We start from the raw sequence: 21,414 nt of genomic DNA, 5'->3' as shown, positions 1-21,414 counted from the left end.
CGGCGGGCGTAATGGCCGCCCCCTAGCGGAGGTGGGGGGAGGGGAAGAGCCGAGCCACCGCCCCCAGGCCGCCGGCGCGCTGAGGGAACGGGGCTATGGCTGCCTGGGCCTGGGCCTGGGCTGCTCTCGGGGGAGTCTCACGGGGGCTGAGGCCGTGTGGGTTGGGGACCCCGGTTCACGCAGTGCTTCAGTAGGCAGCCCGGGTTTGGAGGCCGCCAGCAGCTGCAGGGCGGCCCTCCCCCCCCCACCCCCGGGAGCTCTCTAGGAGTCACACTATCAGTTAATTCCTCCTAATGAGTGCATCAAGCATGGCTCTGAGCAGCTGGGTGGCCAGGTGGATCCCGCTGCTGGGCCTGGCTTCGTGCTTAGGCGTCATGTTTGAGAACTGCTCGTAGGTGTCCTGAGGGATTCGCTCCCGAGTGGCGTGAGGGGCCTGTACAGAGAAACCCGGTAACGCTGTGCAGCCCCGGCGCAGGACAGCCCCTCGTCCACGAGCCCCTGGCCGCTGGAAAGGGAGCGTGTGCCTCGTGGGGTGGAAGCAAATCCATGTTTTCCAGTGGTGGGGCAGCCCCAGCACGGGCAGCTCCTGGCTGGCGCCCGTAGGGATGTGTGGCCCTGTCACAGCTCCCGGCGGAGGCGAGCGCTTCCTCGCTCCCAGAAAAGCAAAACCCTGGAATCACAGGCTGAATTAATGCTGTGCTGCACAGTGGGAAAACACTCCCAACTCCGCTAGCAGCCGTTTGGATGGAGAATTTAATAAGCCCAAAGAGACTGTTCTAAAGCAAAGCAAACTCAAAATGAGGGGGAAGTGGAACTGAAATGCAAGCTTCAAATTTATTAACTCACAGTGCTTTATCCAGGGAAAATTACAAATCCCTGAAGGTTAGTGGATAAATTGAAAAATTCACAAGCTCAGCGACTCTTTCCCAGAATAATTTTCTCAAGTTTTACCTCTAATGCAGAAACCTTTTGCAACTGAAGCAAAAAACAGTATCTAAGGAGCGGTACACTTTTTACTGAACAAGTGCTGGTGTCTTTTTAATGCCAATCCCCAAAATTATTAGCAAATAGTACTAAAATGAAGACATAAGTCTTAAACTTTCACTAAAATTTGTTTGGCAGTGAGCTTAAGCTAAGCATTTAAAGGTGGTTTGCACTAGAGTGAAAATCTTGTTTCTCTTCCTGTTTTCTTTTTTTCATTATTATTATTGAGGAAAGGAAGCTAAAATAGGGAGCACTGCTGGCTGTTTGCTACCATGTGGTTTTTAAATAAACTCTTTTCCTCATAGTCCTTGTCATTTACCCAATCTGTCAATGCCAAATATGGCTTTGATGACCGTGGTTTACTGTTTCTCATTTAGCATGTAAATGATTGGCTATTATTTATAAAACTAGTGAGAACATCTGCAAAGTGTTGAGGTTTCCCAATATCCACTGAAACATCCCCTGCCTGAGGAATTCTCTCAGATGACATGCAGCAGAAAAAAGAGGGATAAAATTATATATACAGAGAGTGAGCATGCACACGTGAACGTGCCTGCAGAAGCATTGTGAACATGCAGAAAATATCCATTGGCCTGACACTAGCCAACTGTACCAGATAATTCCAGTTTCTCACTGATTTCTTATTCCAAGAGGAATGTCTAGGAAGGGTAAATGGGATTTTATAGAAAGTTTCTTGCTGAAAGGCAGAGGACAAACCGGTGGCTAGTATCCCTAGCAGAGCAGGGAAGATGGGGTATGACAGGATCACATTGGCTGCCTTCCTTGCCTCACTGCCTCTTTTAGGGTTTTACTATGTCTTACCTTTGCTACTTTTGTCTTCCAATATAAACAAATGACAGCCCCTCCAACAGGGTATAACAGCTCTGGGACAATTTGGGGAAGTCCCGTTTAATGGGAAAAAATAAGCTAATGCTGAAGAGGCTATCAGAACTGGCAACCTTGAAGCAGGAAAATTGTGGTTTTGGTTTTCCTGTCAGGAAGAAGGATCTTCAGCCTGGAATATAAAGGGTGGAAATAACTATTGTTCATTATGAAAATGCAGTGAATGAGAGCTAGTAAAAATTTATCGTTTTCAGTTAAAGATTTCTAGCTGAACAATTGAAAGAGGAACAAATCTATCAGAAGTTAAGAATAATTAGCTTTTCATTTTGAACCTTTTTGAAGAAGAAAAGTGGTGTATAAAGGTTGTGCCACCTTCACGTCAAACATACGTAAACTAAAGAAATTTCCTTCTGAAGCAAAAGCCTTACAGCAGATTTTATAGGAAGTTGCCTCCATAGACAGATCACAAAGCAGTTTCAGCTGTTGGTCTTCGTGCTGAACAAAGTGCTTTCAAAAATACCTCTACAGACATTCAGAAGGAGAGCCATATTGAAAGCGGTTAATTTTCTTTCCTGTTCAGGAGGTGGCAGTGGAGGCCCAGCGGTAGAGGAATAGCAGCTGAAATTTAAGTGGTTATCTCAGAGAAGGCTAAAGTCAGGAGAAATTCACTGGCCATGACCAGGTTATGTAGTGCAAACAAAGCAACAGCCCTTCTAGAAATGGCCGTTCTTAAGACTGAAATGATCTAACAGTGAAGAATCAAACGACAGAAATCTAGTTTTACAAAACTGGGAAGGAAACTCATTTGAGTGTAGTTACAGCTGCTTCTGCTGTCAAGCACTGTGGTATTTTTTTGTTTATATGAGGTATTTCCTTGTTTAATTAGACTTTACAACACCAAATGTATGCACAACTTGTGGAGAGCAACACAATGTGACTGTTTTAAGATTGCTTTGTACAGCAGAATATGTTACAATTCAGTGTAATTATCCTGGTGGGACACATTTGTGCATGTACGAAAAGCTGCATTCAAAACATTTGCTTCAAAATGCAGTTTTGGACGGTCCCTCTTTCAACTGCTTTGCAACAGTAGGTGATCCATCCTCACAGCAGCTAATCAGGAGATGTAAATCTCATTTATTTTTCTCATTGTTGGGAATACAAAATTTAAAGCAGGGGTTGCCTGCCTTGCCCAAAGTCTCAGAAAGACTCAACAGCAGAGCCAAAAATTTCTGGCTTTCAGTACTTCCAGTGTTGTGCTGTGCTTGCTTTCTCTTAATTAAAAGATGTATTGGTTTTGTTTGTCCTCCCTCTGTTTTGTGTCAGAGGGTGGTTGATTAGCAGTTGTGCTTTGCCTTTAGTTATTACAGATTTCTGCAGTTCCACGGTTTAGTTTTTATACTGATGGAGAGTGTTTTGTAGACCCCCTCGATTGGGTGGTACCAGCTGTAGCTTTGCTTGGGAGCTCAGGGACAGTACTGACAGCAGCGTCTGTTTATAAGGGACTGAACTGAATGAGGATGGAAAACCCACCAGGAGCATTTCTAAGATGTATCAGAGAAAATATATTATTCATTTCACAAATCACTATAACTACTGATCAAGGGAGCCAGTGTCCTAGATTGTTGTGGCATATGTAAATTCAAAGAGATAATAGAAGCTTGGATGGGTGGATCAGCAGAAAGGCAAAGTGAGAACCTACTGATAGTAGTGTTTCCACTCCATGGGAGTTTATTTTTGAAAAGAACAAATTTAAAATAGATCTATTGTTTTTGGTTGTTGTTGTTGTTTTTTTTTTTTGTTTTTTTGTTTTTTTGTTTTTTTTTTTTCCCCAATAATGCAGTAGCATAGAAAAATGCACATATTCAGCTAGGTCAAAAAGAACAAGATACGTGTATGGCTCAGGGACACATTTTCCTTGTTAATGAGTAACCAGAATTTTTCTTAGAAAAGCAGTGACCCAGAAACTGGATGTGAGCGTGGGCACTTGTGTTTATTCACATGTGCGTTCATGAAAAGTTGTGGCCAAATCAAACCGTGGTTCTCTCTGAGCTCTGGCTGGTGGCAGACTGGCACGGCCTACACTGCCCTCAGCATGTTCATACATTGTATTAAGATATTAAGGGCAATTGAAACAACATGCCCTCAACGGCTGGCAGGTTGCCACTAAGGCAAGATGTTTTCTCTCCAGTGTTTAGACTGGTTTTTACTCCAGTAAAAATACCCGCTGTGATCATCCAGCTGGGATCACCGTGGGCTGAACTGACACGATCTGCTCCCTTTTATTGCGAGGCTCACCGGGAGGGTTGAAACTTGGAGTTTTCTCACTCTGGGGCACAACTGAGCCTTCTGAGGATCGAAATGTTTTAGCCTAATAAAGACTCAGGGGCTTGACAGTGGGAAGCCTGAATAAGCCAGCATTTATGGGAAATTCAGCCAGGTGACGTAACAGTCCCTTTTGGCAAGAGCTCCAACACCATCAGTAAGGACACTGCGATGAGAAAGGAGGTTGCACTTCACTTCTGGAAACTTAGGAGTCAGTGACAATACTTACATGGAGCAAAGTCCTCACTTGGTAACAGCAGGCAGAAGCAGGCTGTGCTGAGCGGCACAGGGGCAATGTGGTGCAGAAGCCGAACGTTACATCAAGCAAACTCCACCACTTACACCTACGCACAAGTTTTGCCTCTGAGCCTCTTTCCTCTTTATTTAGAAGAATTTTAAGTAACTTGAGGCAAGGATATCTCTTGCTGTACATTTTTAGTGAAATGGGTCCCTCGTCTCAGTAGAAACTGTTTACTGCAATACAAATAATAAAAAGAATACATTGAAACATCAGTTGCACCAGTTTTATAGGAACAGACTAAAAAGGCTGAGTCTCAGTCTGAGCTTTTTCCTCTCATTATGAAAAAGTGTTGAGTCTATGCCTTCTATTTGGGAAAATACTATGGAAACTAAGGGAATTTTTCTCGTTTCTTTGCAGTGTGCATGCAGTGCAATGTTCTGAATGTGTGAGGATGAAGAGAGAAGCTGTAACGTGGAAACAAAAAAGGCAGCAGAAACCACAGGTACTTCTGTGCCTACATGCATATTCATGACTTGCTGTGCAGAGTCAGGGACATCTTTGTATTTTTTGAGTTTCAAAGCAATGCGAGTTTCTTTACAGCCTATTCTGTAGATTTGTAGTTGTTGAAATCTCCACTATGAATAAAGCTGAAGAACAAAATCCACACGGCCCAGCCTTTTTTTTTTTTTTTTTTTTTTTTTTTTACTTATTCTTATTTGACACTCACATTACAAAATTTAGAAACCAGACAGTTCAGGCAAACTGTTAAAACACAGTATAAATTAGGGGGATTTAATATATAAATTCTATACATAGGTAAGTTAGCTCGAACATGACTGACAAAAGGATTTCATAACAATCTTACCACAACTGTATAAAAAGGCATGGGAATAGGATGGGCACTATAATCATGAATGCAGGTTAAGACATTTTCCACAACAGCTATAAAGCGTAACAATGACCATGCTATTCTTGCAGTGTTTATGTGGGGTACAGTATGCATATTACCATTAACATTTTGCAAGATCTATGTACAGTCACAAAATCATAACAGCCACTTTCAAGTAACTTCACTGTTTCCTGCCTGTGCAATTAATAAAGTGTCGATATTTGTTCTGAGGACTTCTAACAAAGCTACATTGTTTGAGTATTATGGATGGTAGATGGATTTCAATTTGACCTGAAAATGCTAATCATAACATGAAATTGTTCAATTTAAAGAAAAAGATACAGGAAAAGCACAGCTCCTCATTATTATCACTCACATGATCAGTATATACCAGTCTTGTAATCCATATTTATTTCCTAGCTTAATTTTTTTGAAAATGAAAACAATAATTTAGTTCCCATTTTTCTAATAAGCACAGTTGTAAAAAGGGGTTACACCAGAAGAAAATCAAAACCTGGATATCTTTATGGGGTAATTTTTTCAAAGGATGTGCTTCCCAGGTGACCCTGGGGCCTGTCATTCAACCTTTGAATTTCTCAGTCTGAATATAAGGACAAGTTCTGATTACCCATTTTTACTCTGTGCTTTTAGGTCTGTGACTAAATGTTTTAGAATAGTATGTTCTTGGAGTTTAGGTTTAAGACAGCTGGCACTGTCACTAAAAGTGAAAAAAAATCTTAAAATCTGATTTCTCACCTTTACAAGCTGATGAACACTTGCTAAGAGTTCTGAAACCCAGAGGATAATTTATTTTCCATCTGTGTTGCATACTAGCAATGGTGTTTTTACAGACAGACTCCTAAGGGAAGTACTTGTACATTTGTAAGACTCGTATCTTGAAACACTTGAATTTAATAGTTCTGTGCGCCCATCTTTCACTAAGTATTAATAATTAGAAGGATTCTATTAGAAAATTCCTTCTAGCTCAAGGCGAGGACAGACTGTAAGTGATAACCCAACTTGGGCTGTTATGGAAATACGAATGATGTCAACTGTCCGGACTACACCTCCTGTTTTCTCAACTCTTACCCATGGGACAAATATCAAGAAATCACCACCACATGTTTAGCTGTTTCAAAAAGACTGGAATTTTAGAAGCATAATTAAATAATGAAAGCAGTAATGTAGTACTGACCAGTAATTGTTCACCGAGGAAGTCACATTTCTCTGAGAAGTAGCCGGACTACGGAACTTTCTGGTCACAAATCCATTAAAGGGGCCTTGCACCTTTTAGAAGGAAGTTTCCTGTACAGATATTTAACTTACAGGACTCATGAGCTCTGAACTCGTAAGTCTTCTGCATTCAGGAAGGCCTGGGAACATTGCTGTACTGCAGCATTAGTCTGGGTTGGCAGTTTTAGGGCCACAGGGATGAAGGCAGAAGGACTCCTGTTCTGTTCTGACAGCTCTGGAGCACGACTATACAGCCCTTGGTATGGCAGAGAACTAGAAAAATGTTCCTATGGCATTCTGCAAGAGCTGCTTATGAAGCAAAATACCGCTTCTGGGGAGGGAAAGGCATCAAGGGAAGAGCGAGCAGTCTAAGCTGCTCTGAATTTACAGCATTACAGCCTGCATCTGGCCCCAGTGCAGGACAGGGCATCTGGGCAGGAGTTACTCATACTTAGCTTTTTTCTGTAGCTGAGGTTATAGCCTGAGTTTCAGTGTTTTGCACCTGTGCAGCGTATGAAACACCACCCATACAACCTATTAGCTTCTTACCTACACCTTGCATAATGTACGAATGCAGGATGTGATGCCTTGTTATGAGCATTAGCTTAATGTATTTTTTTGCATATCTGAAAATAAGCAAAAAGAATTTTAAAATAAATTAATACAAAACAGATGAGCCTCCTGATCTGTTCCATCAAAAAAAGTAACTTGTTTTCTGCCTCTGCTCAGCTGCTCCACAGAGCAGCCAACAGTGGTTGCAGGGAAAGGGACACACTCTAAAGCAGCATGCTTTCATCCCAACATATCCAATATTAAAATAAAAAGTATTGGTAAAGATTTCTGTGTCAGTATTTCACTGTGTGTTCTCCTGCCTTACCCTGCCCAGCTGTCATTGATATTAACAGGGATATATGCACAGCTATCTTGGTCCACTCTGCTGCTACGCTGTGAAAAATGGAAGTTAACAACCATCAAGGTATTTCTCATAATTTTTTTTAAGTATATCTTAAAATCTCTGTCAAGTAACTAACACTGTTGAAGTCCTTTAGAGCAGGGATCCTCAAACTTTTTAACCAGGGGGCCAGCGCGCAGATGAAGTGGCAGGCAGTCATCTGTGGCTGCTTGGTTCCCCTCCCCCCAACCCCCGGCGGGGTGGTGGGGTTCTGTAAATACCGGGGCCAGATTGAGGACCCTGGGGGGCTGTATCTGGCCTGCAGGCTGTAGTTTGAGGACCCCTGATCTAGAGGAACCTCTTATAGTTCAAAGGATCTTGTAATCATTCTGTCAGATGGATAAGGAAGTAGGCTTTGCTCCAGGTGAACTTCCAAGAACTTCCTACCTTTTCCAAGGGATGTGTCCCAGCATCAGAAATGAAAGAGTGCAGGCCTCTTGCATCATATGCAAGATATGCATCATTTCATGAAAGACTGATATGAACTTGCATGTCGGCTTTGTACAGGATCATCTAACCACCTCTGCACCCCCCTGCTAGTGTGTGTGCTGCCACAGGGACATGATATGCGCACGCTGTTCCCCAGCCACAGCTCCTTAATGCCCTGCACCAACCACCGAGGTCATTTCACTCCACACACAACGTTAAAGACGACAAAAGAAAAGAAGGTCTTTGGCCCACAGCTGAGCCTCTGACTAGTGACAAAGAGGCTTTCCCTTTGTCACAAGTTTCCTTGTTTACTCCCTAATCTCATTCTGTAATTACAACAATGGAAATAATCAGCTCACAATCAAAGGGATTTTGATTTCCAATGAGAGACACCTGAGACACTAAGGCTAATCTCTACCAATCTAAAAAGAAAAAAAAGGCTCTTAAAGGCAGAAAGTCAAATTTTGCTCTCAGATGCAAATAAATTCATTGGATCAGATTTAGTCCTTGAATTTGCTGCTGAAACTTCAACAATGTCAAACAAACCTTTTGGTAGGGCTGGATTTTCACCCTATTAAATGCACCTGCCCATCTGAGAGTTGCACCTGGCCCAAAAGAAAGGCCAATTGACTGGTTGTCAACGTGATTTAATCCTTATGAATAACTTAAAATGGTACTATAGTTCATAATTGCAGGACTGCTCCAAAACCCATCAAAATCAACTGGAGTTTTTCCTCTGGCACGTCGCTGTGCTTGGGTTCAGTCTCATTCTATGGAACACAGTCATTGTTAGGTCAAATGCTGTTAACTATGTTACATTTTTACACTGATATGCAGAACTATCTCTTCTACTAACATGTCTTTTTATTAATAACTCCATTTACATGTTCAGTAATCTGAGCTCTGTTCTAAGCTGGATTTACAGTCACATGCGAGCCAGTGCTCATGTGCTTTAATAAGAGGTGCGTAAACTATTGCAACAAAACATGACAAAGTAACCAAGGTATCAGTAAGGGACTGGCTTGATTTTGAGTGATTCACTCACCACTGACCATATCATAAAGTATTTTCAAGATGAGAAAAAATATCTCTCTATGCTTAAATTGTTTCTTATTTGAAGTGCTTTAGCAGCTGTGTCCACACTTTGTCCAAGTGCCATCTCAGCAGTGGCTGGGATTAGTTTTGCTTCCAGATCTGCAGCCACCTACGTAGGCAGGGAGCTTCCAGCCAGCCGTGTTACCTGGATTGTGTTAACTGCCTGACAGAGAGGGCATCGACATGCCAGCTCAGTGTGCTCTGGGGTGCACAGGGTTCTTGTGCACCACACTCATTTCAAGAGGTTTTTGCCCTCAAGATTCAGTCACGCCCAGCAGACCTATATCCGTCCACCATTAATTAGGTAATGTGATCGACACTGATGTGAAATTGAAGGCCAGATTGTATGGTTAAGTGCCTTTTGAAAGGCATTGAGCAAGTTCATCTACTGACTTCAACACAAGCTGAAGGCACATAATTCCCTCATCTTTTTTCACTGGGCTTTTTATCTTGCCCCACGTTGCAGAATGGCACGCTCAAGAAATTAAAAAACAGGACTTTTGCTACCACTGTGGTTACACTAGAGAAGATAAGAGTGATTTCATGTATTTGGGTCTTTTAAAATATTGCTGTATACACAGAAGCTAAGTTAATGCTTCTGAAAGACTCTGTTATCATATATTCACATCTTACTACCTTAGGGCTTTGATACTAACACTATCGGTCTAGTTTCACTCTGTTCTCTGTGTGGTATTAGTTCAAGCAGCTGTCAGGGAGGCATATTCATGGAAAAGAGTGGAATTAGAAAGCCATGACATTACTACCAGTAATTTGTCTAGATGTTAGTCTAACGACTATGTGCCTTATAGTGACCTTAGTGCTTGGTGTTAAGTGATACTGCTTTCTTTTCAGCACGGTAGGAGTTCTTTACACATTTATAGCAAGAAAATATTAATTACTGGAGGTGCTTTTCCCTGTTTTCGTGTAATGTTAATACATTTTTGGAAGAAACCTCTTCCCCAAATTGTCACCCTTTGTTTTCAGTTGTACTCACGCTTTGTAAAACCCGTTGGTGAAGCAAGGGCTCTAACCACTCTGTCTGGAGCTGCATACCCTAGTTAGGCCAAATATGAATTACAAATGCATCTGACAGCTGTAACTTAAGGCTTACATTGTTTCTATTTAAATCAATAGGATTTTAGCTACAAAATTATGTGAAGACAAGCTATGGTTCCTAAAGATCTGTTTTTTAAAAGCGCTGTCTTCTCATTTAAGTTGCTCTGTACTCTCATCTCCAAGTCATTTTGCAAAGAGGAGACAGCATCTCTGGAGATCTAATACTACAGATCAATATGGCACACACCCCTATAAAACAGTAACTACCTCAGTTTTCACCAAGAGATGAGGATGTTTAGCACTTCTGCAAAAAAGACCTTTTAAATGTGTGACTACATAAAGGCTTAAAGATAATTCAGTGCTTCTGACAGTCCCACTAAGCCCTTAACACCTACCTAATTCTGACCTTTATGCTTCTGTTTTAAGCACTGTTTGAAAGTTTTGAACTATGAAAGTGGTTTAGTTTGCAACAGTGATAAACTTTATGAGATCTAATTTAACTCATACTTACAAAATTGCCTGAATTCATGGAAGGTGCCCAAGAATAAAGTATTATCATGAGAAATCACATTTTGATTCATCTTCAGGGTGTTATAATTTCAGCTCTACCAGCTTCTGTTGGCTCATTAGAAAAGGAGTGAGGATTTGCATTTTAAAAAGCAGGGTTTAAGAAAGGGCCCATCCACCTACACCGGGTTTCAGATAAATAATAATAAAAAAAATCCACAATGAAGTCACACTAAGCCTGTTAAAAAGATGCAGTCATTAAGAAAAAAAATGACCATTTAGCAAAAACACTTAAGCATTAGCATTGTTGTAGATATGTTTATGGTTATTGCTCTGGATTTGGTTGGAATTTAACAGGCTTTTAATGACAGCATTTTGGAAATGGTTCTGCTTGAAGGAACGGCTATGTATATGTTTCTCTGTATAGCTCTCAGTTCGTGTACAAAATTAACAAACAGCATATTAACAGTACTACCAGCAGAGTGATCATTCCCTGGCTGGAATGATGTTGCACCATCCTTACACTTAGTTCTTCCATACAAAGCCTGAATAAATACATGCTATTTTTATGTTCCCCCTGCTTGAATTTATGTGCCGATAGACCTATACAAAAAGGAGAACTGAAGTTCTGCCTCAAGCCCCTGCAGATGCAAATCTAGAAGAAGTTGTCCTCATCTCAGCAGCTGCAAAAGCAGTGGATTCTGGGCGGCCATGACCCAGACTGCACAGGTTTCCATAGATCATAACCCAACATAAGACCTGCACTGCAGACACTACAAACCTTTAGTATATCACATACTGCCTGTCCCAGGCTGCTGCACTCCCGGACCAGCTCAGCTGTCGGAGCTGCTCTCAAACACGAGCTCACCAATGCCTTACATTTCAACAACTCACTCAGGCACGGATACCTTCTGAGGCCTGGCCGAGGGCAGGAACAGTTCCAGTTTTCTGGCTAAATGCATAACCCAACACAGCCAGGTTTTGTGATTAGCCTAATTTTTCAAAACACTGAAGCCACCTGGAATCCCTCTGTATTGAAATAAAACTATTACTGATCTCAAAGAAAGGGTGACATCCTTCTGTTGTAGGCAGAGAAAGACTGGACCATCTGAAAAGGCCAGCATCAGGTCAGCAATGAAATGCAAAGTTCAATACTGTGTGGCATTTAGGTTTCACTTAAGCTTTTTCAGGCTTTTTCTAGGGCAGGTAGGAACATTCCTTCCACATACAAACGATTAGTCTACTGTTAGGGCTTAGTTTTGAATCTAATATCCATATAGTTCATTATCATTTAATATGTGTTACAATATCACCTTAATTATTGTACAATTTTAAACACAAGACATAGTCCCTACTTCATATTACCTGTAAGGAAATGGCAAACATGGTTTAGATCCTAAAAATAAAAAAAGAGAAAAATGGCTATCTACTCACGAATAACAAATTCTTTAGTGCATTCACTCTAGTCTGAAACCCTTTGTCTTTTTAAATCATACCATGTAGTTCCCAAATTCAGAGCAATTACCCGCCCCTCCCCCCTTCCTACCCTCTTAAGTATCATGTTGCAAAATAAACGGTACTGTATTAACGGGAACCTGATGGTAATGCAGTATTTTTTTTCTTGAAGGGTGATAAAACCCTCTAAAAGATGCATCTCAGCATCAAGAAAATTAGGGAATACACTACATACATTAAATAGAGGTAAGCTGAGTCCAGAGTCACTTGCTTCTTCAGTTCAGCTGTAGATGGGGTGGTGGTGGGTCTTTACGCGATACCGCCTACACTGGGCCCTCCTCAGATCTGCCAAGATTCACAGTAAGAAAAGCAACAACAGTGGTGGGAAGAATTAACTAAGCAATAGTCATACTTCAGATTATTCTCTGTAAAAATTCATGGGGTTGGTACGACTGTCCCATGCTGATGTGGTCTGTATGTGACATACATGTATACATATGAGTGAGCAATGTCAGTTTTCATCTGCTGGAAGCTTATACCTGTAGCAGTCAGTGCTTTGTTCAACAAGGCTGGGGGACTGCTAATGTAAGATTAAGTTCTTCTTTCTTCATTCAGCAATTAACCAGATTGCTGCTGTGTCTGTGTTTCATTTACTTTTGCAATCCTCAGAGGGTTTAAAGAGCCGCTGCCTGAAACACCTGCTTCTGACATTTTCGTGCGTGTTTTTTGCTTTCCCTTTTTGATACTTTTCCATTCTCTTTTGCAGTACCATGGTTCTCCACGCTCCTGATTTTCTTCTGTTCTCCTTCAGAGGCAAAAGTTACAGTGATCCTGACGCAGTTTGGGCACAGCCACAAATAGTCTGTTTGTCCTTCCTATGTCTTATAGTTAGAAAAGCGTCATTGTGCACACAGTTCTGTTGATTTCGGTGGATGAATCCAGTTCATCCATCATGTTAGGCAGTCAAAAAACCCAACAAAAACTCAAACAAAAAAATTGTCTAAATCCCAAACAGGCATCTTTGGAATCAGTAGTGCAAAATCTTTGCGGATTCTTTTCCTTGACCTACTGCAATAACCTCTTAATCTTCAAGTCTTTCCTAAAATAGTGGATCTGTAAATTCAAAACATAAGAACAATGAAGGGAAAAAAAAAACCAAACCAGCAAATATAAAGGTGTGGTTTTGTTTGTTTGTTTTTTAAATCACTCTCTCCAGGTTCTCACTTACACCAAACCGTTATACATACATCTCTTGTTATGAGATGTAAAGTCTAGGAAGATCCAGTTAATCTAGGGTATTTTTCATCTACACCAGGCTTCTTTTGCATGCGTACAGCACTGTATAAATGCACAAGTGGAGGGTATTCTTTAAATGGTGGGTAATTTGAGATTACAATTAGCTTTTATCAGTGCAGCCTCAGCTCTGTAGATTAGTCCTAAATGAAAAAGGACTGTTTTCACGGATAATGCCAGCACTTCACAAGCTTTGACTGTAAATGCTGCATTTTGGAGGTACTTTAGAAAAGGGCTGATAAAATGAGTGGTTACCTTAACGATTTCCACCTGTCTTTTTCTGTCTGGTTTTCTGGACTTTCACTTTCATAGGAAGCCAGATACAAACCTGGAAAAGGTAAATACATGTTATTCTAACAGTAACTCCCTGTCTCTCTGGATTCTTGCATGTCCTATACTGTACCACACAGCAAGAGAAACTTTAAAACTTCATGGTCCACCAGGTAGCTGGTAATCGGAAGGACACTGGTGTTCAGCTCCTATGTCTACCTTTGGAAAGCTGTAAGGTTAATCTTGATGGAACAGTATATGAGCCCAGAGTTAAAATATATTAGCATGACCGTAACAATATTAAACAGTTAAATGGTCTCTGGTTTTGCATGTAGAGATCTGGGCCCGTTTACTCCGTCACAGCGCTGCTACCAAAGTGTTACATGAACACTGAAACAGAGAGACAGTGAGAGCTGACAACTAAACAAATAAACTTCGTAAAATTGAGAATATTCCTATCACTTAACACAACTTCCCTGGTCTTTTTAAAGCTTATGGGGACATGGTATTTTAAATGGATACAAAACACCCTCAAGGTAAGAATGAGTTACGGAAACCAGAGAAGGAACACAGCAGAAGAAAATAAACAGGTCTTTTTCTGCAAAACTTTGCAGTGTAGGATGCATTTTATGACACCAAAATGTGTCTAGCCTGTAGAGTTTCCTCTGCAAAAGCTGGCACTGCATTAATATCTCACTGTCTTCACAGAATTTATTTTAGGTACGCTGTCATTTGCATTCACACATATTTCCTCATTTGACTGTTTAGTGATTCTTTATTCTTTAATGCTGGAACCATCTCAGTATTCAAGTCTGTGCTGCAATTCAATGGCATTTTAATATTCAAGTGCTGCCCCCCCATTCTGCCACTCTGTGACAAGCATCGTACAGCTGCATTTCACATACCACTGCTGCATCTCTCTTAATATATCCTCCCACCTTTTACTCAGGGCAGATCTTTCTCCCCTGCACTTCCCCCCGGGTAAGAGGGAGGCCTGCTGTGCCTTCTGCAAAGGGCATCTCATGAAAGCACTATGAATACCAGGGGGCACATGGTCTGACATGCTGGATACCGAACTGAAGAGGACAGATAAGTATAAAAAGAGAGTCAGAGAAATAATTTCAGAACAGGGCTTTCATAGTTACAGCTTAAATTAATTACTAGAAAAGGTTGTCCTAAAAATTCTTTTCTGTAGATAACTCATTTCTTTGCTGTAGTGGAGGAGGTCAGCTGGACTACCATTGCCCTGGGCTGCGCTCACTGAGATGGCCGTGTTGGTTTGTGGAGGAGATTAGTTCTGGCTCCATCAATGACAGGATGAGTGGCGAGGGGACAGCTGTCATTCATGGCGGTCCACAACATAGATGTGTGGCCTCTTCGTGATCACAAAAATAGGGCCATAACGGCAACTTCCTAGACCGTGCCTTATAGAGGAGTTATGGACAGGAGAAAAGCGATCAGGCAGCAGCTCCATGAGCTAGAAGATTGTATTTGAAAAAACACATCGATAGACTGCGGATAAACAGGCAAATGAGCTGCATGACAGGAAAGCTAGGAAAGAACTGGGACTGGTCAGTGAGAGAGATCACCAAAACATGGATCAGGGTGTTAATTAGTAGTGATGAAGAGACATATTTTCAGTGATTAGAGATTGTACAAAGTCTTACCATCTTCAGTAAAAATGGGAGCCGTATGCAAGTAGTGGATGATGTTAGGGTCTTGTTCAAAGGGACATTCCACTTGCTTCCATGTTATAAATTCTCCTACTTGCTTAGCCAGTTCCAGAAATTTCTGTAAAAATAAAACCATTGCACTCAGATGCAGTGAGATTATCTCAGTAAAACAACCACATCCAAGCAGAAGACCAGCATCCAGGATCCCTTGTTCCAACCGCAAGTACATTAGGAGAAAAGTGCCTTGTATGTTTTAGATGGATACATTTTCACAGTTCATTTACAGGTGAAAGAGAGAAGAAAGGGTGCATTGCGTTTCTTCTTACAAGCCATCTTGGTTTGTACATAAAATGTATCCATGAATAAAGGTATGGGTTGCACATATGTGCTCTAAGAATAGAGGACATATACTCTGATGAAACAGGAGGGAGCAGAATTAGATATAAATTACATAAAGTGGAGTGACTCCAACGCCTCGCAACTCTTCAGGCCTTCTAACACGTGTGATACAATTTAAGGTGATGCCAGACTCAGCGTTTTAAGCATTACTCACTATCTCACAATGCCAGCGACTGAAGGAGAAATTTAATGCAACCAAAGTGATGCTGAAGAAATTATTTACAAAGAATTTGAGAGCTCAGGAGCTATTTTCTTGGTGACACTGGGCAGTTCTTTCAGAATTACCTCACCTCTGCCCCTCCACCGGAATGCAAGAACACAGCCATTGCAACGCACAGCAGTGCGGAACACACAAGCGCCTGCACACTGCCACCAGCAACCAGTCGTGTTAGTGCAAAACCATCTGCTCCAGCAGAGAACTGGGGTCACTCCAGGCAGGTGACTAATACTACCTAGTGCCAGGGCTGTGGGGGAATACAAATCCTTCTACTACACTTAACAGAAATTACTCTATCTAAAACCTACAGGCAGGAGATAATACATTAAAATCCTTACATCAGCAGCATGACATTTACCTCATGGACACAGTGACTGTACCCTCTATGTAATTCTGCTTGTATTCTAATTTTTCTTTAATGACCACAAGTAATTTACGTCTTACTTTGCTAAACTTTATTAAAAATGAGAAAGGGCTAAAAAGGCAGATAAAGTATAAAACATTTTATAGTGACTTGTTTATACGCATATGTAAGAAAAATAATTTTCCATGTTTTCTGAAAAAGTCATCTTCCCCGCCAAGCCATAATTACTCATTTATACTGCTGACACTGTATTTCTAGCAGCCAGCTGACATCAAGCAAGTCAGGATGATCTGCTTGGAATTTTTATATAAAATATACATATCAATTCTTTTAAAAAAAATGTTCTGGGGTTGGTTTAACCATCATGCTATCACTTGAGATTGTCCATTTTGGAATATTCGGTCTTGTTGGTCTGCACTGAAATTGCAGGCAAATGGTCTCAGACAGTCTGCTGGAAAAGGATAGGTAAAAACATTTTTCAGATCTTACTTCAAAGTTGACATGTCCATTTGGAAGGCGATTAGCACATCCTTCATTCAAAAAATAGATGTCTTTGATCAATAGGCTGAAGAAGGGGATCACAATCTGTGAAGAGAAATGACAAAACTATTATCTTTCCAGGTCAGTATTTTCTCTGCATGAAAGAGTAACTCAGGAGAGAGAAGAAAAAAAAAAAAGAAATATTAACTCTTCAGTGTGCTATGGACTTAAAAAGTACAATGACAGGCAAGCAGAAGGGCTGTAGGGTATAGAGACACCTTCAGCCATCAGGAGATCACACAATGAAATGAACTGAAGACAGTGTTCACTGAGCACAGTAACATGACTAAGAAAATACTTAATAACCCAGTTTATTATGAACAGCATGAGTGTCTGATGACAAGATCAGACAGCAAAGAGCAAAACAGAACTGCAGAACTCTTCACTTCTCTGTTGGGTCTTTAGACGCAAAGATGTTGAATATACACATTGAGCAATTTGAAGACAGCTGGGAACCAAAGAACCAGTATTGCCCCTGAACAAGGAAAGACAGTAAAATTTGATGACCAAGGACTTGTCTATGGACAGTTAATCAGGAGCTGTTTCATTTTCAACAGCTCCATATACGGCTGCTTCTTGAGGCATGAAATTTCCTTCCTGGTGCCTGATTAGTTCAACCTGCTTCTCCAAATTAACCTGCAGACAGCAAGATTGGAAATCTTAGGTTAGTTGACAGGAAACTGCCAGCAGTAGCCAGAGGGATCATCATAGTGCTCAAAATAAGCTCTGGGCATCATGCAGGGCAAAGTGGCATACAGCAGTGATCCAAGCCTTTTCTCTAATCCATCAGAGTCAGGTAATAATTTGCTATAGAAAAAGTCTATTTCTGGGAAATGTTCTTGAAATTAATGGAATTACAGCAGGGATAAATTTGATGCCAGATGTTCTACAGCAGAAAGCAGTAACAGCGCTCCTGAAGCACATCCTCAGCACTTCAGCAGAGACCCAGAGTGCAGCTGACTCTCTCCAGGTCCTCTTGTGTCACAACTCAAAGGGAAAAGAAAGATAACACAACAGAGCAGTCCTTGACAAAGCTGACCCACACACCACTGGGTACTTCAGTACTCCGATCTGAGTGCACCCACCTCTGCCGCAGTGGCACTGTGATACAAAAAGGCCACCTGGAGGGTTTGAGCTATTAACCTCAGCTGCCACCCCTGTAAGTATTTTCCTGTGGCAGCAACACCTGCTTTTTAAGCCACTAAGCATAAACTTAATCATCATGAACTTAAAGAAAAGCACATCACATGGTAGTGTCCAAATGTTTCCACTGGTCTATTTGGAAATTAACTGAACTGTAGCTTGTTCAAAGCACACCAAAGTTAAAATGCCTCCATGGCATGCAAGACCAGCCAAGGCAGCAATCCTTTAGTTAAGGATTTTATGTTGTACTGTTATTCCATCTCATGCTGTACACCAGCTGTAACTGGATATGAAATGGACCTACAACAGGACTGGTAGCTGCTATTTTCCAGGCTACAGCTCTCACGATGCAACAGTGAGTGCAAGTCACAGGCACAGAAACGCTTGCGAGGAGTCTGTAAGCCACCACCAACTCTTGCTGTGAAAATGGAAGCCACTTTCTGTTTCAGCTACAATACAACACGCAGTATACTGCTGAAGATCTGTATCTCTGCTGGCTTTTTTATGGGACAGCCATAGGTAAACTCAGCGCAGTAGCCATAAAAAAGCCTGGACTGACACTCCAAGAGCCACTGGCATTATCGTCCTGATACATCCCACTGATACAATACAGGAATGGAAACAAAGCACAGCCTAAGCCCCCAAAATTCTGAGCCCTCCTATCAGGATGAGGTGGAGCAAACTGAGCCAAGTGTGTTTCAGGATTCATTTTTGTATCATCCAAACTAGATCAGTCGACCTGAGTAAAGAATACAATTCAGTCTGATGTGGTTTGTTTTCTGCCCAAACCGATGGAACTCTGTAACCAGCGTGGTCTTATAAGGTGGAAAGACAGAGAGAGCTGGAGCCAGACACTGATCCCCAGCTAGAAATTACTGCCAGGTTCTGCCTGCACGCAGATGCGAGTTCTGCCCTGCTCCACACTGCCTGGGAGCTAGGTCACCATCATTAGTGGTACTAAACATAAACGAAAAGCCTTGCTGAGAGGGAAGGTATATGAATGCGGGCTCAATGCCATGCTAATACAGCTACAAAGCCACCAGTCAGCTCAGAGCATGGGTAGAGCTTGTTCTCATCTGCATCCAAAAGGCGTCAAAGACATACCCTAGGATACCAATTCTCTACACATTTCCAGGGGATTTCTGTCTTTGGGTCACCATTTATTTCCCTAATAAAAATATATTACTCTGTATGGTTTATTTTCCAAATTTCTGTAGAAAAAGCAACAAAAGTGGATATAGTTACACTCTAATGTTGGCTTCAATCCAGACACTTTGCTAGCACAAAATCTGGGTTAGTGCCAGAACCTCATATTTCACTCCCTTTTGATTCCTCCCCCCCATCCCATCCAACCCACTCACATGCTGAAGGACAATTGCCTCCTGCAGAAAGAAGCAAGCTAATGGGATCAGACATGTTCTTCCTCCACAGAATCAGACAGCAACACACACAGTACCGCACTGTACACACTCCCAACGTTTCAAAGCCACAGACATGTCATTAGCACAATGCTGGGGTTCCCAGTGGAATAACTTAATTTTGGAGGTGGTGTAGGTCAGCTGACTGCACAGACAAAACCAGACTTAGTTCCTAACAAGTACACCCCCCTGAATTCTGCATGAAACATCAGCCCTTCTTCATTACCAGTTCTCCCACCCTGCACTTTGGCAGGTTTATTTCTGCTGCTGTACTGCATCTCTCAGGTTTGAGAGCTGCCTTGCTGTGCCTTTTCACAAGCCTACTCCCGAGCAAGGAACGAGTAGCTATAACTATACCATTTACGCACTGTGAGAAGGGCTGGAACAGGACTGAGCTCAGGGGATCCTCATGGGTATGTTGAGCCCCTTCCCCTATAACCTGCGCTGCAGCCTCGCACAAACACCCTAAGGATGAGGATGGAGCAGGTGATGCAATCAGGCAGTGCTCTTTGTGCCAGAAGGCTGGTGTCACGTGGGGGATTTGGGTAGAGATCCGTACACAGAGCAGGAGGAGGGAGGGTGTCCCAGGTCACTGGCTCACCCGTCTCCCTCTGAGTATATAATTTAGCTCCTGAGCTATCCTTCCAAGACACCAGCCCTGAGGAGAGAAGAAAGCCTGTTTTTGGTGAGTCTGCCAGTTAAATATTAGCTCCTCTGAGCCTACAGGCAGGTTTTTTCCCTGCAAGACATAACCCACTGCCTGGTCTGCTGGTCTGCGACAAGAGCACTCCCTCCAGAGCACCTCCCTTCTCAAGCAGATGGACTAAGGCCTGAAGCTTCCATCTGTGCTTCTGGCATGGCCACTTGTCGAGAAGAGGGGCAGAGAGGATTGGGACCTCAGACTCTTGTAAGCACAATTCAGTTTGAAGATGAGCTTTGCTATGAGTTTGCCAAGAAACAACATAACATTTTCTATCAAAAAAGCGACCATGTTCTTTCAATTTTATTCAAACTCATTGAAACAAATAATTGATAATCTTGCTTATAAAAAGAAACAAAATTCCTTAATTCCTACACTAAGAATTACATGATCTGCTTTACCTGACACTGTAAAATACCCAGTGTGAGTAGCTACCAAATCATATGCTTGAACATTTTCTTGAACTAACGTTATCTACGCAAGGGAAATAGAATCTGGGCTTTTTTTTTTTATGTAAACCAGATTCCTTTCAATCTAATAAACCTCTCTGCCATCAGTCTTAACCAGCTAGGGGTTGAGATATGACAGAGATTGCTAACTTCTACAGGAAATTAAGTCAAACAGTAAAACAACTGGTTTGAATACACATGATGGTTGCAGAACAACTAAACTTAAGCAGCATCTCAGACTGACAGGTCCTCGCTGCAGTACATGAGAGTTAAAAGAATTTCTTTGCCAGTCACAAACATCCAAAGCCATCATCTCTTCTTTGCACAGAGAAGTGCTTTTCAGAACAACTCAGCATACTCCCATTACAGCTGACTCAGCCTGCGACCAGAGGCTGATCTCATTTCGCTGTAAATGCTGTGAGATTCCATTAGCTTCAGCAGATTTACATCAAATTTACAGGGATGTGAGATTAGCATCTGGCCTGGCTCCTCTAGTGAATGAATACTAAATTCTATATTATGCTTGTTCATGCAGTATCTACTTTACCTTAGCCATGGTCTGCGCAGAGATTACCCATTTATGGCTATGTGCAATTGCAATTTAAAAAAACACCCTCTTTCATAAAACAAACAAAAAAAAAAAAAAAGAGAGAATTGAGTAGAGAAATAAGAAAATTAACAAGAAACATACTGGGGCACAAAATAGGAGGATCCTGCACTAACATCTTGTGAATCTGATTTTTGCAGCACCAGTGATACCTCGGAAAGCTACGTATCTGCCACGAACACTGATGAAACAGTTCTTGCTCACCGAGATGGCAGCAACAACCAAATGAAATGAAAATTCACAAGGACAGAACTTCACCCCCAAATCCACTGCAATGGATTCAGACTAGACCTTCTTTGCAGGACTTGCAGTAAGTTGTCTTTCCCTAATGT

The 21,414-nt window shown here is 41.7% G+C and overlaps 1 protein-coding gene across 1 annotated transcript in view; it reads right to left on the bottom strand.

Annotated features, from left to right (window-relative positions):
* Positions 1 to 97: 97 nt before the first annotated feature.
* The window catches only part of RASGEF1C (RasGEF domain family member 1C), an 86,718-nt gene continuing 65,401 nt past the window's right edge, over positions 98 to 21,414 (bottom strand). Inside the window, exons 11-14 of the mRNA XM_080398463.1 lie at positions 16,715 to 16,810; positions 15,240 to 15,363; positions 13,558 to 13,630; positions 98 to 13,122 (exon numbers count right to left, since the gene is read on the bottom strand). Coding sequence (XP_080254589.1) covers positions 13,098 to 13,122; positions 13,558 to 13,630; positions 15,240 to 15,363; positions 16,715 to 16,810 — 318 coding nt within the window. The 3' untranslated portion in view covers positions 98 to 13,097. The remainder of the gene's footprint in view (positions 13,123 to 13,557; positions 13,631 to 15,239; positions 15,364 to 16,714; positions 16,811 to 21,414) is intronic.

The sequence above is a fragment of the Falco punctatus genome (genome assembly GCF_963210335.1).
Source record: "Falco punctatus genome assembly, chromosome: 8".
NCBI lineage: Eukaryota > Metazoa > Chordata > Aves > Falconiformes > Falconidae > Falco > Falco punctatus.
The sequence above is the reverse complement of the archived record's forward strand: the minus strand, read 5'-3'. Positions and strand labels throughout refer to the sequence as shown.